We start from the raw sequence: 17,133 nt of genomic DNA, 5'->3' as shown, positions 1-17,133 counted from the left end.
TATTCTTTCACATTTATCGTTAAAATTCATAACAATAAAATAAACTCATAATATTATTTTATTTATTACATTTTTTTTAGTTATTATTTTTTAGTTATTAATATGTGTATTAGCAATTTATATGACATTAACGATAAAGCGGAAGAAAATGATTTAAACGAGAATGAGGGTGCGTTTGATGAGATCGTCTATCAACCTAGATAGTGTTACTGGCTCATCGATTGCTCATTTATATGACCTGCATAGTCTCAAATGGCTCACACGCTCATAAATCATTCTCTCAGCTTTCAAGCATAATTAAGTATGATGGACAATCGATTTTCACTAACTTCGAAGCTCAAATAAGCCAAAAAGCGCGCTCTACATATATAAGTTACGTCTGCATGATTAAAATTCACCTCGTCAGAGAAACCTTCGTTTATGGTGATTTACGCATCACGATATAAAACATGTTATAAAAAAATTTATAATAATAAATTTACATACGCGTGGTAGATTACGAAAATGTAACACGTTTTTTAATTAAATTGTGCCATTAAATTGTGCCATCGTACAAGTAAAAAAGTACAGACACGATTCTTTAATTACATAAATCACTAATCAATTTACAATTGCACAAAAATAAATATTTTTTATTCACGTTTATTTTTTATATAAAGTATAGTCGCTAAAACTTTTATCTATATATCTTTTTATATTGATGCTTTATACCATATTCTATAGCTTTTACGATCGATAAAGATCATAGTTTAATTATGCAAAATGTCAAAGTGTGTAACTGAATTTTCTGCTGTTACGTTGATTATATTGAACAAAGGCATCATTTTATCGTCAGTTTCACTACTTACATGTCATATTAAGAAATGACACGAATGACTATATTAAATTTCAATCGTATTTCTTCGTGTGAAGATGCACAAAATGAATAATCTTTAATATTTAAAAAAAAATGTTTATAAAAAGTATGACATAATTTTTTCCAATTCAATTATGGCAGTTTCTTCTTCTCATTTGTGTGGATTCCTCGACAATGCGTCAGTCTGAGGATTTGGAGAGGAGAGATCCATTTATCTATAGTTCAAATATACGATTAATCTCGCGTACGCGGTGATAGCAAATTCGCTATTACCGGCTTCGTATGGGCTACTTCTGTCGGCGTGCCGAAACCAATTATCCTTCTGCATTCAATTCCGAGGCTTTGCTTGGGAGTACGGGCGCTCTCGAAACGCCGTGTCAATCACTCGCCAATTAATCCCGGGAAATTATTGCTAGGATTGATTTACGCAGTCGGCGCGCACCTGACAAGCGGATCAAGCACGTAAAGTGCACTTGCCTCCGACTTCGAGTAGCGCGACAAGCTGTAGGATCACTGATATCGCGTAATATAGAGTTGGCTGTATTCACGCGTGATTGTTTTGAAAATTCTTTTCAGTATGTCACCTTAGATACATGTATATAAAAAAGAATAAAAACATTGATGTATAATAGGTATATTAATATAGACACTTGTGTAATACATTTAAAAAGCATATTTTTTATAAAATGTTCTTTTTACTTGTAAAAAGAATATGTTTTACTTATTTTGAAAATTTCTTAGTAAAACTGAAGAAAGAAAATTAAATATTTATATAAAGTAATGGTAAAACGTAATAGAAATTAAAGAAAGTTATTGTGATAATTAAAAAAATGATTTAATCAATTAAATCATTTATTCTGAAAAAGTTATTTGGAATATATCTTATATCAATATTTACTAGTCTGTGCGATATATCTATTTGCATCGAATTAATAATTTAAACTGTCTAGACTGATAGATACCGATAACGTATAAATTATTTATAAATAGCTTCGTTTTCATATATTGAATTAAGCAGTTATTAAGTATTTAAATCCGAAAGTAAGTTTTATTTATTTATGAGATTTTTAATTGAAACTCGGAGATTTTTATTAAAGGATATGTAAATGTAATCATATTTACATCAAAATTCATGTATTGCTACGTCATTTATTTGGATATAATACATTAAATGCATATTATATGCAATACTAGAAACTGATTAAAAAAATAGTATCTTAATTTATTTAATAATTTGATTTTAAAACGTATTACAACATTGTACGTTATCGATACATATTAAAATTAAATATAAAGTATAAAGCAAATTTCAGGATCATATGTAACAATTCAAACAAGAATAATACCTCTTCATTATAATAAAAAATTGGCAATTTTCTTGCAGTAAACTGCATCTTATTTGTCTTATTAATCGGTATAAATTTAAAGTTCAAATAATACAAATATAATACATATAAATATATTGTAATTTAAAATTTCGGTAGATATTAAAGTCTCTCTTCTCGCATAAACAATTAAAATTGTTAAATGCATTTGCTTCTCCGAAAGAGGAAATGCAATTATAATTTTACTACGAAATAATTTTTTTTCTTTATTCGAGGTCCGCCGACAGGATTCGCCGCGTTCACCCACGGCTATAATTATCCACGTTTTCCTTCCGCGATTCCGAAAATCGGGCGATTCGCGGAGCGCGGTCGAAGTTGATAACGATCTACCGCAGAAAGTTGAGAAGTCAAAAAGTCGGACGTGCGAGTATACATAGCGTGCAGACCATAGGTAAGGTGAGCATTCGCGCGTCTGTGAGCGAGCTGACGAGGCGAGCATGGCCGCGATAAAGTTTGCGCGATATTTCGCCTTCGGCTTCATCCAAGTGAAGTCGAAGGTGGTGCGGAATAGGGGCGATCGACGCGACGGGGGTGCAGCGTTAGTCGAAGGCGATTGCTACCCTGGCTGGATTCCCTCCTAGCCAGTTAAGTCGAATCAATTGGAAAAGTTCGATTTCCCCTTCGTTTAGAGACGCCGCGTTCCGCGGAATCGCCACCGCGCGGCTTTCCCTTTGCTTTAAGGTAGCGATAGATCAGAGCTTCCGCGCGGAAACCCACGAAAGTCCGAAACTTGGCCACACACAGCCTTCCGGTCTCTCCGTCCGCTTCCTCTCGCTCTGCGAGAAAGAAAAGTGAGATCGTGAAGCGCTGACATCATTTTTCGCGCGTTGAGATCATTTTTCAACACTGTCTATAAAAATACAAGACTAATATAATTAAATTTCAGAGATTTGCTTTAACGTATAAATCTTTTTATTTGTTGACCAAAATTTACTTTGCGATGATCAAAATTAAAATGTTTTTTTAGAAGCAACACAAGAAGAATTGACTTGCAGGGAGTTGAGACTGAACTATTCCACCTGAAAGCACGAAATGGAAAAAATTGTTACGAGCGCTTTGTTTTATATCGCGGCGAGAGCAATTTCGTTATTACATTTTACCGCAATTGGTTAAAATTCGTTTACCGCTTCGCGCGAAATCGGCTTAAAACGGCTCGACCGATCGCGCAGCATGGGACTGTAGCCGCGTGTTATTCCAGTGTAACGAGGTTCAGGATTGCTTTTAAATTTCAATGCAATTTGCTTTCAATTTTCTAGATAAGTACTTCACGGTTTAAACGACATACCACTGTAACTCGACCGTTTGAATTTAACTTTATCAAAGCAAAACTGCAACTTCTATTTCGGTATCCATGTGACTAACTTACAATTAGGTAATCGGATCTTAATCGCCTACTATGTATCTACGTTTTGGAGCAATATTGTTTCATTGCGCGTGGAATATTATTTATATGTGCAATTAAACAATAATTTCTTAGATTTCATTTTTCTGTTTACATTTACGTTGAAATACTTTTTCTGAAAACAATAATATTACATTGCATTTTCCAGCGAGAGATTTTTATGCGAGCGCGAGTAATACACCGTTAATATGATTAAGTGGATATACGTGATACCCCTTTTAACAATGCAGCTCAGTGCAACGAATGCGTGAGAATTTCAATTTTCTATATCGGGGCGTCATAATTTCATTATCGCGTATCATGAACGACGAAATTTCAATTATCCACCGTGTGAGAGGATCTCGTTTAAAGTGATTTTATCCGCGCGACTGTGACAAAATGTCCGAGCGCGGCGCTGGGTAGATTTGCTGACTACCTACATCGGTTCACATAAAACAATATCCGCGAGTCCAATAAGAAACGTCTATATATTTGACAGAGAGAAATACGAAGCGCCGTATATCGTCCGATGCAATAATGTGCAATGTTGGCCGTTATAGAGATGTCGGATGTTGGACAAAGTAGAAGAGAAGACGACAGAGGAAATAACGATGAACAAGAAGTGGTCGATTACGAGACGAGGTGGAACGCAAGAAACCGTTCCTCGCTACACGGCTCTGTCGGCAATATTTTTATTAGGTCAAACGTGCCAAACGTGACAACGATGTCATGCGATATATACATATAACGTTTACATTGGATTAACGGCGCTTTGCTGAATTAGCTTGCATAATTATTATCGCAAACCCTGGTTACCGCTACGATCGCCATTATCATCTCTGCCAGTAGCTGCAAAGGGACTGTAATTTTCGCCCCTTGATTTCCGGTGGTTCTCCTTGATTTCCTTGATTCTCCGCGTCTGTTTCCGTATTTCTCTCGACCGCAACAATTGCCTCCGTCGTCTCCGCTGCGAACGGCGTGAAAGTTCACGAAAACGCCACTCGCAGCAATTTCTGCGACGCGCGATCGTCCCTCATCCTGCCGTCCCTCCCTTGTCACCGAGTGATTTGTGCTGTTCGATCCGCCGCTTGACAAAACAAGTCGTTACGCCTCTGCGGGAACGGCTGACCCGTGCATGTCGCTATCTACTAGCCGCTCTGTCGCGACTCGTAAAAGGGGCGACGTTTATCTCGCTGTGTGGTCTCGCAGTCGTCAAAAAGTTCGACTTTCGTTTCTCTCTCTTATCCCGCGAACCTAGTCGTTAAAACACCCTCCTGCGCGCACGTCATTCAGAAATCTTTTTTGTTTTCGTGCTCTAGTTCGTAAGAATTTTAGTTGAAAGTTCGATCAAAGTGGAGTGAATATTCGTACAAGCAAGTGAAAGCAGGCAGAATTGTATTAATTTCCGTCCCGGAATTTTTTCGCAGAGTTAGGATTTTCATTAACGTCTGATTATTAATGTTCTTGTAGATGCTTATTACGATAGCATAAAATATTATTAAATTGCTTGTAATAAGTGATATTACTATTCTGATTCTGTTTATGATTGTGTTTCAAGATCGCAACAAATTTCAGTTCACGGTTTGTAAAGTCGAATATGTATATGAATTATACAGAAATATTTAAACACTATGACCTCGTCTACAATAGTCGCATAAGCTGTGTCACAGATGGAAAGCTTGTTGCTTTAATATTGACGCATCAGATTGGCTGTCGCAACAAGCCTGTGATCTGCTGCATAGATGTGGGATTATTGTAGAGGAGGCCTAAGATCCGCTTTCCGAATGTAGGATTTCTTTTATTTATCAAATATTGAATTTAATAAAGATTTTCTTAAACCGGAGTGTGTATCGATCTTTTAAGATTGAGAATAAATTAATTTAATTTAATTTTAATTATCAATATTTTATAGAAATATTATAATATATAAATATATATCGTTTCTCTTCCTTCCTTTCTTTCTTTTTTATTGCCTCAAAAATTTATTTTCGAAGTAGATAGATATTTATCTGTGCATTAAAAAAAGTTTAAACAGTAATTGTAATGCGGATTTAAGTTTTTGCTGGATTTAATTTCAAGCTGAGAGTCATTGTGGACGCTACACGTTGCATGATCACACAACTTTTGCATTTTACCGAAAAATTTGAAGCACTGCCAAGAGGCTTGATTTTCACAAACCATCTGTCTGCTGTTTTTCTGCTATGGACGTGTCACCGTGCAGTCTCGTAGAATATCGAAACATGCCTGTTGACGACAGGATTAAATAGCGGTAACGAGTCCGAGGTACAACGAGGGCTTTCGTTTGTAGTGTACACTTCTACGATTACACCGGCGCGTCAGTTAAAATTTAAATATCCATAATGTTCCTGACAGTTTTTGCCTGTTTAAAACAGTAGCGGATTAATCACACGTCTCTACCAATATAGAATCTCCCACAATTTCCTCGAGCGTACGTTAATTAAGAGACAGCCAAAAATGAAGCAATCTCGCCTGGTGAATCGGCTCTCAAACGGAATTCGCGATGAACACTTCGGCGGTGGAGCGATTTTCCTCTGTTCAGTGAAAAATTCTCGGGTGTCGGTTCACGGTTCGTTTAACAGATTCCACGCCTATTTCGTGGCCTCCCGATAAATTCAGGAATCAGTTGGAGGATTTGATGCTGGACCCCTGCGGACAGACGTAGGTGGTGGGTGACTGTGGGGATTCTTCTTTCATTAAATCCCGAACAATTCACGGCGGTCGCTTTGTTTAAAGCACAATGAGACCATAGATACGGTGCAGTCAGTGGGCGTGGTAACACGACACGGTCGAAGATCGAGGTGACTTCGACTGGAGCCTTAAGAACTAGAATCCTTCGTCGCGCGTTGCGATCTTAGAAGCTACCGGCGATAAAGACGGAAGTCGAAGACAATGCCGTATTCGAATTAAGAATCCATCTTCATAAGTAAGAAAAATTGTCGTCACGAGAAGATTCATTATGATTTTATAGCGTCGTTATACATATATCGTATATTACCATAATTATTTGTGATATCATTAATTAGATGTTATAGCAAAGGAAAAAAATGTTAAGGATTATTAATGAATTATTAATTTTACTGAAGACCATCAAAAAGTAATTACGACGTTATGAAAGCGATTTTCCTCTGAATATCGAAAATTAAACTTTTTAACTACTTTCTTTCTCTCTTGGATATCTTTTATTATAAAGAAATATTAATTTCGTTCCACAAATTAATTCCACATGAAAATGATCATTCGGCTCCGGTTACTGTTATTATATTAGTTGATATTAGACATCTCCTTGTTCCTTCCTTAGATCAAAGGGATCTACGAAGGACACCGAAGGGGGGGAGGGGGGTATTGTATGCAGTAGGTCACAGTCCAAGCTCTTGATAACTATATCACCCGCTATTGCAACCCTTGACAGCACCAAGGTCTCCCTTTGAACCCGCCAAGTTTCCTCATGAATTCTCGAAGTACTTCCTACGGCGAAGACCATCGAGAAGCGATATATCGCGATATACGGCAGTTCGTAGCACGCAGCTGAGCCTCTGGCCAGCACCGCCGCTCGGCGGAGCGGATAATACGGTTTTAACGAACTGTTTTCCATAATGCAAGTAAAGCATTATCAGGCTGTTGAGTGTAGTAGAGTCATATACTACCTTATAGTGGAAGCCGTTAGCCTTAACGTTTAGATCCTCGAAGGCGGTGTTATAAATTTCGCCACCCATCCAATATAGTAAAAAAATAAGAAGAAGAAAGGGAGAAAAAACATCCGCGCGCGGATGGTAACGATGGTTGATGTAAAAGAAAAAAAATAAAAGATTATAACGGAGAGATGAAGAGAGTGCAGATCAACCTTGTAAGCAAAATGTATAACTACAGGAGTGGAGAATTGAAAAACTTCAAATAAAATAAATAACTATTGCGAATATGTACGACACAAAGTTTTTATGTTACAATTTATTTCTACAGAATAATGAACAGCGATAAAAGAAGGTAAAAAATTGAAGTTAAATTCAATCGAATTGAGAATGTACTAAGAATAAAAATGATTAACGTGACACTTTATTGACATCAAGTGTGAGCTTATTTTAGAATTTCTGTTCCTTTTCATATTCTTATTTGCGAAAATTCATTGACGAGCAGATAAAATAGCGCGTATAAATTTAACAAGCGATTCACTGAGCTGAACGTGAAGCTAGAAATAGGGCGAGAACCCGTATTGGGATTTGAAAAATGTCAACAGACTACGATTCGGTTGCCCCGAACGCAAGACAAATGACGGTTAAAACGGGAATTGCGGCTATCACGAAGTTAAATCGATGTGCAGCTGACTGGTTTCGAATAGTGATTTTTTAATACGTATATCATATCGGTGATGCTGGGAAATACGGGCCGTGGTCGGTCGATAATATATCTCGATAATATATCGGCTAACCGATTTGCATTGGTTACTTCACCCTAAAGCGGAGGATAGTAATGATGAATCCGCGTGATAGAAACATAGGGAAGAGAACAAAAGTGGCAAGCGGACAATGATACGCTAATCATGAGTGGAGAATGTCGCGATAGAGAACATAAAGAGGAAATAATGCGTTAATGAATCGCGGGTCGGATCATTAGTTTCAAATATTATTTCTTAATCGCCGTCCAATTCTAAATTGATACCTCATTCAAGCATACCTCGTTAGATAATTAAACGAATAAAAAAGGCGGTAAATATACTTTTGTTTCTAACGTCACTTCAATTGATCTTAACATCACGAAAATAGCAGGCACAAGAATATCTTTTCGTTACGGGTCAGTTCTTTTAGGGGGAATATATAAGACGGGATAGAGAGTAGGTATTTTTATGTTTTTTAATTACAGAGAGAGAGAGAGAGAGAGAGCAGTCATGCTGTTATTAGCAAAGACGATAAATAACAATATTCCATGAACTAATTCTATGAACATACTTTCTCCGCACTACATTATTACAAATATTGAACGTAATATAAGTAGAAATTAATAAATTATTACGCACATACGATACGTCAAATATTTTAACCCATTTGCAAACGTGCATTACTAATGAGAATTAAAAGTACTAATGCGGGTATACATTGTGCGATAGCGTAATGTATTGTAATATAAATGTTCCTAACAAAACAGTATCGGGTACATATATGTACATACATACACATACAAATACACATTCCAGAAAGAGTAAAGTGAATTAAGCTGCACACAGAGCTTCGCGGATAAACTCCCCATGCATATATCCGTGGCACAAATATGAAACGAGTATAAACTAGCGGATACCGCACGTGCAAATATTCGCGTGATACGCGGAATACGCGAAAGAATAAACATTCAGTCCCTCCATGTCCAACAGTTCGGTGCTCGAATAGTTCGTAATAGTTAATTAAAGCGTATAGAGCATTTCCATTAAAACTTGGATAGTGGCCACGGATACCTGAAATATTCACAAAGGATGTTGGTGTAGAGGCAAAGTGATAAAGACGACTATAAACGCGCCGCTTTGACGGCAATTACATTTTGCAGTTTACGCTACGCACTCAGATATCGCTTGTTATCATCGACATGCACCGTCCAGTCAATGATCCACCATCCAGTCTGGCAGTCCCAGAATGCGTTTTATTTAATGGCGACAGCAAAGCATCGTTAACTATAACCACTTATGGAACACGCGCGAACCATCAAGCGATGGTCGAACTCAATCTCCGTATCGACGCCGATGTATATATCTTTCATCGGCGTTTGGCATGGCTAACAAAGTTAAGATCAATAGACTCGCGCCGATTTAATACGACCCGTCAGACTTCATTCGACCGAGTGCAACTTCCGAGCAGTGCAACGTGTCGATATATCGCTTTATCGGATTAGATTTTTAAATTGAATTTCGTGTGAGTTTAGAAATTTTGTATTCGAAATACGATCTAAGTCGAATTGATTTTTTCTAGCTTATATCTTCTCTGATATTCTTTTCTTTTTTCTTTTGTATGAGAACACTGATGAGAACTGAAATTCTTCGCTTACTGCTGCATCACTGATTGCATTCAGCAGAAAAAGCAGCTTTGCATCTGTTGTGAAATTTTTTTAATACAATTGGATTATATATTTATAGATTCAGTGAAGAATCAGACCAAGACCAATCACACTAAAGAATTTAGCAACAGTTGCAAAGCTGCTTTTTCTGCTGAACGCAGCCATTGAACTTCATTCACCTGCTGAAACTTTTGCAAAAGTACGTGTGTCCGAAAGACGTGTGTAAAGGATAAAATTACGTGAATGTCTGACGGAATTGCAGAGACATACATCGCGTTATAAGCTGTGCAGTTGTTCTTTAAATACTACAAACATCGTACCGGCGAGGCGTGTCGATTTCAGGGCGGCTTTACATTCAACCCCGTTTGAGGGAACATTGCATGCATGTTTCCCACGACCTTTCCCTTTCCCGGCAGCCGACCGCGGTAAAGCGCGGTAACATTGCAAAGCACACCTTTGAAGTCAATCGGCCCACGTCACGGAGTTCCGAAGAAGTGTGCATTGAAGAAAGAGTAACGTTTGACGCGGTATCGTTCCGATGACGTCACAATAGATCAAGAACCCCATCACAAATACCTTGGCTCGTACAACGTATGACGCAAGCGTCTATCTCTTTAACAATAAGTCGGACGCCAATGACGTCCGTCAGCTAGGGTTCTATAGCCGCTACATGTAAACCGTACAGTCCGTAATCGCACGTAATTATTCAAATGGAGAGTATACACCGACATTAAGGTTGTTGTATCGATCGGTGATGCTCGAACGAAACGACCGGAGACTCGCAATAGTACATTGTTCGCTGTCGCTTCGGACGGCGTTCAATCCTTTTTCTCATAGTCCGCTGATTGCATTTTGCGCCACGAAATCGCGAATTTCATGCCTCTCTTCGTCGCCGACAACGTCGACGAACTGGAAAGCATCCGTGATCAGTTGTTTACAAGAGTTGGACTTACCTGTGGTTTCTGGCGTATTTCTTCTGGTGTCCTTCTTCTATTATTTGAAGACTTGAATAAAGTCTATAAGTAGCCTGTCTTTTCAATAAAAGAGGGCTTTACGTGTATCAAGTATCTATCTTTAAAGTTCTACTTACAATTTATATAGTGCTTCTCACGTAGTCTTGTAAGATCTGGGACATGAATGTGTAAAATAATTATATACAGATCGATCATTTATTAAAGCAAAACTTTATTATAGCAATAGTGAACAATGGATAACTATTAAAGATTTTTAACATGTTTTTTTTTTTTGATAAAAATAGCGATTGGATGTTTAGGTTTAGGTAATAGGTGAATATCTAAAAGGGTCTCTTATCGTACGAAATTCTTTGAACTAAAAATTACCTACGGTCGTGTTATTAACGCACATGATAATCGCACATACGTGTCGATAATTCTGAATTTTTAGGCGGCGCGTACCGTGAATCGATCGATCGTGTGTCGCATATGATCGAGTACAACGCAATTAAAATTACATCGGCATATTCAGCGGGATTTCGCTTTCGTCCTCGATTCAAATGATTGCAGAAATTTACAAGATAATTCCTTATGATATAAATGATAAAAATTTTAATTTTATCCCACGATAAAATTTTCCAACATACTTTGCGTTCCGAAAAGCCACTTTGTTCTCGGACAAGCGCATGATGACGCGTGTGGCCGAATTGATTTAATCGATAAACATATCGCCCGGTGCGAACAAACAGAACGTTTGGCGAGGCGTTTGGAGGAAGATCGATATTCACGATTACGTTCCATAAACAAAACTGCCGATGCGCCGATGCATGCCGAGGTACGGTGGTGTTACCTCGAGCGATGCTGGATCCGTCCCTTACACCGTGCGGCTAAATTGAATTCCCTTAAGCGATATATCGGCTCCTACGAGCTTCAAAACGACTCACAGCGCGCTACCGCCCTGGCCCTAATTTCCACCCTTGATCGCTCTGCTGTCGACAGGAACGAGCAGAATGCAAAAAAGAAGCGAACCGAAAGAACGAAGAAAAATACGGCGATGATGAAGGATGAGTTTTCCACGATACGAATGAACTATTAATCTCACGCGCGCGCGCGAGATCGCTCCAATTTTCTGCTTTAAGGCAAGATATATCCGTAAAAAAAGGGGGAAAGAAAAACGGGAGAAAAACGGCGCCGGTGACACGAGAGCGGAAAGAAAGGCGGGCGAAATTAAGAGGAAATCAGTTAACGGATCATTCCCGCTCTTCCGCGTCCGTAATCTTCAGGATACAAAAAGTAAAGGATACACGCAGCGCCATGTGTAGCAAATCCTTCCCCGTCCCACCCTCCCTCTGCTACACCACCCGAGAAACGAGTCTACGCTTCCGATACTTGAAAACCTAAGACAGTCGTCGGCTAGTCCTAGTGATATATTTTAATAAATCATTATCGCGGGTCTATCCTTCTTTCCTTTCTTCCTATCATAGTAGTATGTCGTCGTAACTAATTATTCAGTTAGGGTGTCTCTCTCCCCCCTTTACGTTTTCCCTTACACGAGTTAACCACGAGGGCTGTCAACCCAAAATCGTCTCGCGTATCGCATACATTAAACCGAGTCTATAGTCTATCTCGCCTTCTCGCGGTCGACGTTGCGGGATAATCGATTAGGATTTCGCAGGCAGTGTTCGAGATCTTTTATTTATTTATTTTTTTTTCTCTCGTTCGGATGCGTTTCGAGCTCACGTCTCGACGAACAGCGGCGAAACTACTTTGCCTCGCTGGCGGGGCAGGCTACCTTCCTCTACGTCGCCGATCGATCGTTCCGCTCGCGATATCCCGCCGCATCAATCGCATTCACGCAACATACAGTAATCTTACAAATAATATATCTAACAACTTTTAGTTCAACTTAGATTGCTTTCCGTGATCACGCCTACTCCAACCCGAAGCGCGCCTTCGTGCACTCGCATCGGGCACGCACTTCTTCGCACTTCTTGGCAAGACTGCGACCATCATTCGCGATCGATATTTCCTTCCCACTCTCCATTACCGTAAACACGCGATTGACGTGACATGGTCCGCAAGGACTGCACGAAGGCGCTCTTAGCCAAAGTTCGTGTACTTTACTATTCTATCGTAATATTACGTTTGCTTTTACTCTTTTTATAACTTTCTTTAAATATGCGATAGGTAGGTTTACTATTCTTTACGTATCGATCCGTGACATCATGCAATCGTACGCATGCACACACACGCATACACACGCAACATGCATGCACTCGCCCATAACACTCTTTCAATCGCTTTTCTCTGCTCATCTTTATATCCAGACGCGTCTGCGATCTACTACGATTCGGGACGTCGGTTGATGACTGGAGAAATTTAAGGATGATTTGTAGATACAAATGGACCGAACGGATCGTCGAGGATCCGCTTACCGTTTCTTCTTGTTCAAAACGCAAAAATCCTGCGTAAGAATCTTTAAAAGCAACGAAACTTTCATAAGATCAACGGAATCCTTGTCGATCCGCGCGACTTCGAGACTAGCTCAGTCTCGATCCGAAAGTCTTTCGATTTTATCTCTAATGTGTATTCGGTCTTAATCCTACGTCATAATACTATTCAATACTTGTTGAAGCTCATAATAAGTACATACTCGAGGATTAGATTATTGTATTATTCTCTTATATCTTCCTAGGTCTTGTTTAGGTACAACTCCGCTACTTCGGTCTCTCAGATTTTTCCAGCGATTTCCTTATTGGAGGAATCTTCTCTCTTATCGCATACAATCTCGTATAGGTTGAGCCTTATAGGTACAAAAGGTAAATCGTCAATCGCGACGATCTCTGTACAGAAGTTAATAACAGCCGCGCCCATCGAGGGCTCGATCGGGCATCTCCGCGCTGCTGTATTACCGAGGATACTGTGAATGTTACAATATAAATGTCTATGTACAAACTTAAGAGTAAAAGCGAAACTATCATCGATGCGATCAACTACTTGAGGGAACTAAAATCCGTGTTTAGAAAGGTGTCATGACCTCCCCTACTACTCTTTATAGTCTACGTGTACGTGTGCTGATTATGGCTGGCTGGGTGCTATCTCGATACGTCGATCGTTTGACAAACCGCGCTAAATGACCACCGGTAAACATTTGTTGTCGCGTTGATTATAAAATGTATGTCGAGATCTCCGAGGAAAAGTCGGACGGACGCTAACACGAACGCTATTTCCACTATAGTGCGAGTTTGCATATTTTCATGGACGATTGTTAAACGAGGACGTATGTATTTGCAAAATTAGCGATGAAGCATGGTAAAATTGAATTTCTGTCATTTTCGTATGTGTCAAAAAATATTCGTTTGCATCTCGTTGAAAAACATTTGTTTATTCAGAGATCGAGAGATATTTTTTTGTGGCCAATCAACTTGACTGAATGCGGATAGTCGAAATACTAACAATAGATTAAAATCATACCGTTGCTTTTTAGCAGTAAGTCTTCTCTGTCGTTTTTATAAAAATATAACGCTATTATCTATGTACAGATAATCACGAAGTCGGAAACGCCCGTTCCCATGTCCGAAAGAAGCTCTCGAGCGATATAATGAAACAGAACGTAACGAAAGCTAAGCGGTACTAAAATAAAAAAGAAAAGTATCTAATAATCAATGTATAATATTTGATATCTTAAGATAAACCAAATATAACAGCAAATATGCCAAAATTTCAGTTTTCGGGCGAAGCAGACTTCACGGACGTTGCGCGCTGTAGGCTTTTCAATGCCGAAGGATGTACGTGTTCCATGGATAAAAAATGCAATAGCTCCGATAGCCCGCGCAACCTCAAGTCCGGAAGTCGTCGAAACGATCGCTCGCCTCGATGTTCCCCAGCACCGCGTTTAGTTTTGTTGGCGGTCGTTACTCCGGTTTACTCAGCGATACCGCAGGATGCAACGAGAGATCTCTCCGGCCATGTTCATCGAAAACTTATAAGCAAATATGTATATCCTCTACGCTAATATTAGACTTATCTAAGCGGAAAATGTGTACACGTGACTACCAAGTCCGGTATTATGTACAGTGCACGAGCGCGTACATAACGATCGCCGTTAATCGCTCGTAACGCGTTTCTCTCGTGCACGCGCGTGTGTGTCTGTGAGGAAAGGATCGGATAAAAAAAAACAAGAACAGACGGGGTTACGTGCGTTTGAAAGAAACGTATAACGTGGATCTGAAACCACGGGTTTTACCGATTTCCTTTGAAGGAAATAAACCCGCGTAGCACCTTGATTCGAAGGGAGGGAACGGGGAGGGAATGTTTAGTTCTCGACGATGACGACGCGTCATGAAGGTACTCGTGGTAGTGATTCCTCGCGAACTGGAGTATGTCGATTTTTTCGAGGGTTCCACGCGACACGAAACGACACGCGAATACGACGCGCTTTTGTCGACATAATGCGAATATGCGGGGATAAAAACACGGCGTCATCGTGTGCTCATTTCGCTGTGCGTTTCATGTAGGTACATGAAGAATAATGGTGATGATCAGAACGGCACGAAGGTTCTCCCAAACAAAAGATAACAGGCAGTAGCTCGCGCGATCGTCGAGATGCGATATATGAAGGGAAAAATGAAGGAAAACGCGGAGGTGCGCAGGGATACGAGGGCTGAGTGGGTGGGTCTGAAGGGTGCAGGTAGAAAATAGGCGTGTGCGCGCCGCAAAAGCGGCGAACGTGATATGGAAAGCTAACCAGCGTCGCGCGAGTGCAGCAGCGCAGCAGCGGCTCGCATAAAGGTCTCTAAAGCCGATAATAATCTCATATGTAACCTGCGTGACGTCGTAAACGCGCGGTTGGTCACGTTTCGTTTTTCTTTTCTCCTTTCTAACACGACGTTTTACCTTTCTTTTCTCGTTTGACGCCACCGCTTCCTCTCAGCCTCGCGGGCCGTTTGCGACTATTCTCCAATCGATGCTCCCACCCTCATCGTAGGGAAGCTCCATCTCGACTTCGTTTCTATCTTCCGGATGCGAAAACAACTGTTAGTTCAACGCGCCATTCTCCTTTTGACGCACCGCTTAATATTGATGTTCGGTAATCGATCAATCGGTATCTTGGTCACGATGATATCACGATCAATGTTGTGTCGTCTTCCGTAAATGAGGCTTCAATATCGTATGTACACATAAAATTCCCCCCATCTCACAAAATTAATTATAAGTTCAAGGAAAGGAAACTGCGCGTTTCTCCATGCAGCATCGATCGGTCCAGGTGTGAGAGGAATCAGGACTTTATTCATGATTCTTCGGCACAAGAGGTATCGTTCATTCACTCCCGAGGAACATCACTCCGCGCGATTGCGCAACCGTATCGAAATTTACCGAGCCGAGGATCGTCCCGCTGTCCTCGTGCTCCTTTCGCGGCGTTCAGCATCCGGTTTCACTTTCGCGGATAGCACGCGACACGTCTATTTACAGCGAGACGAGTACGATATATATATATATATATGTATACATATACATATGTATACATATATATATACGTAATGAAAAATCGGATGCGCGACGAGAATGGAACTGGAATGTTCTCGCAGGTCACCGACCGCCAATAAACTCGATGGTCACTCGCGATCGGTAGCGCCGACGAGAAGTTCTCGGGCACCGTGGCACGTGGATAGCAGTATACACGATCGATCATACGTTCTTCACACCTTTTATTCAGTTCACTGGTTCGCGAATCGCGGACCGACTTCAGTCACTTAAGAGTCCTCGAGTGACCAGCGGGCCAAGCGCGGTGGCGTGACCGGCCAACAAGAAGGCCAGGCCGATCCAACCGGTCGTGGTCCAGCCGCGATTCCTTGGTGGGACGCTTATGCGTATCATCGTATCATCGTAATCTCGGCTCGACGAGGGACCCAATGATCGGCTCCATCAGACGAGGGGCGTGCCGTACACCTCGTTCGTGTGTAAATTCTGATTGCTGTCGTTTTGCCTCGAAGCACATTGCTGTAACAGAGAAAGCACGCACGTTGATGCTATAAAGGGAGTTGCATCTCGATTCCCGAATGTATTGTATTAAACAACATTGTTGCCTCGTGTACCACGTGCTCGAAACTAGAGATGATCGCTACGCTGCGTGAAATCAATTCGCGTAAGTAAATATAAATAAATTTCACAATCGATCATGACTGATTTTAATACGGTATATTCATGTAAATTATAAGAGATTATTATGAACTCATCCGTCATGATATACGATATAATAAAATATTAACGATCGCCTTAATTTGAGCGCAAATATTTATATAGAGTAAACGCGTAAAATCGGCTAACCATATTAATAATTCTGTCGTGCAAATTATATTGATTTTGTTTTATGCGTTAAGAGTTGTCGTTGCGTAATACATAAAAGATTACGAACGATTTGGAACAATCACAGAGTAATTCTCATTTACCGGCTATCAAATGCAATTATATTTATCGATACATATTATCGATTTACAGCTATAC

At 40.0% G+C, this 17,133-nt stretch overlaps 1 protein-coding gene and 1 long non-coding RNA gene across 3 annotated transcripts in view; one reads left to right on the top strand and one right to left on the bottom strand.

Moving 5' to 3' along the window:
• The window catches only part of LOC147906651 (uncharacterized), a 332,649-nt gene that overhangs the window by 81,891 nt on the left and 233,625 nt on the right, over positions 1–17,133 (top strand). The gene's annotated exons all lie outside the window — the stretch shown is intronic.
• Positions 10,842–17,133, bottom strand: part of Sema2a (Semaphorin 2a) — a 276,914-nt gene continuing 270,622 nt past the window's right edge. For both annotated transcript variants that reach the window (XM_087415928.1, XM_011058835.2), the window contains one exon: positions 10,842–16,629. In XM_087415928.1, the coding sequence (XP_087272054.1) occupies positions 16,555–16,629 (75 nt within the window). In that variant the 3' untranslated portion in view covers positions 10,842–16,554. The remainder of the gene's footprint in view (positions 16,630–17,133) is intronic.

This window comes from Acromyrmex echinatior, chromosome 19, assembly GCF_024713525.1.
Source record: "Acromyrmex echinatior isolate Ae372 chromosome 19, ASM2471352v2, whole genome shotgun sequence".
NCBI classification, from domain to species: Eukaryota; Metazoa; Arthropoda; class Insecta; order Hymenoptera; family Formicidae; genus Acromyrmex; species Acromyrmex echinatior.
The sequence above is the reverse complement of the archived record's forward strand: the minus strand, read 5'-3'. Positions and strand labels throughout refer to the sequence as shown.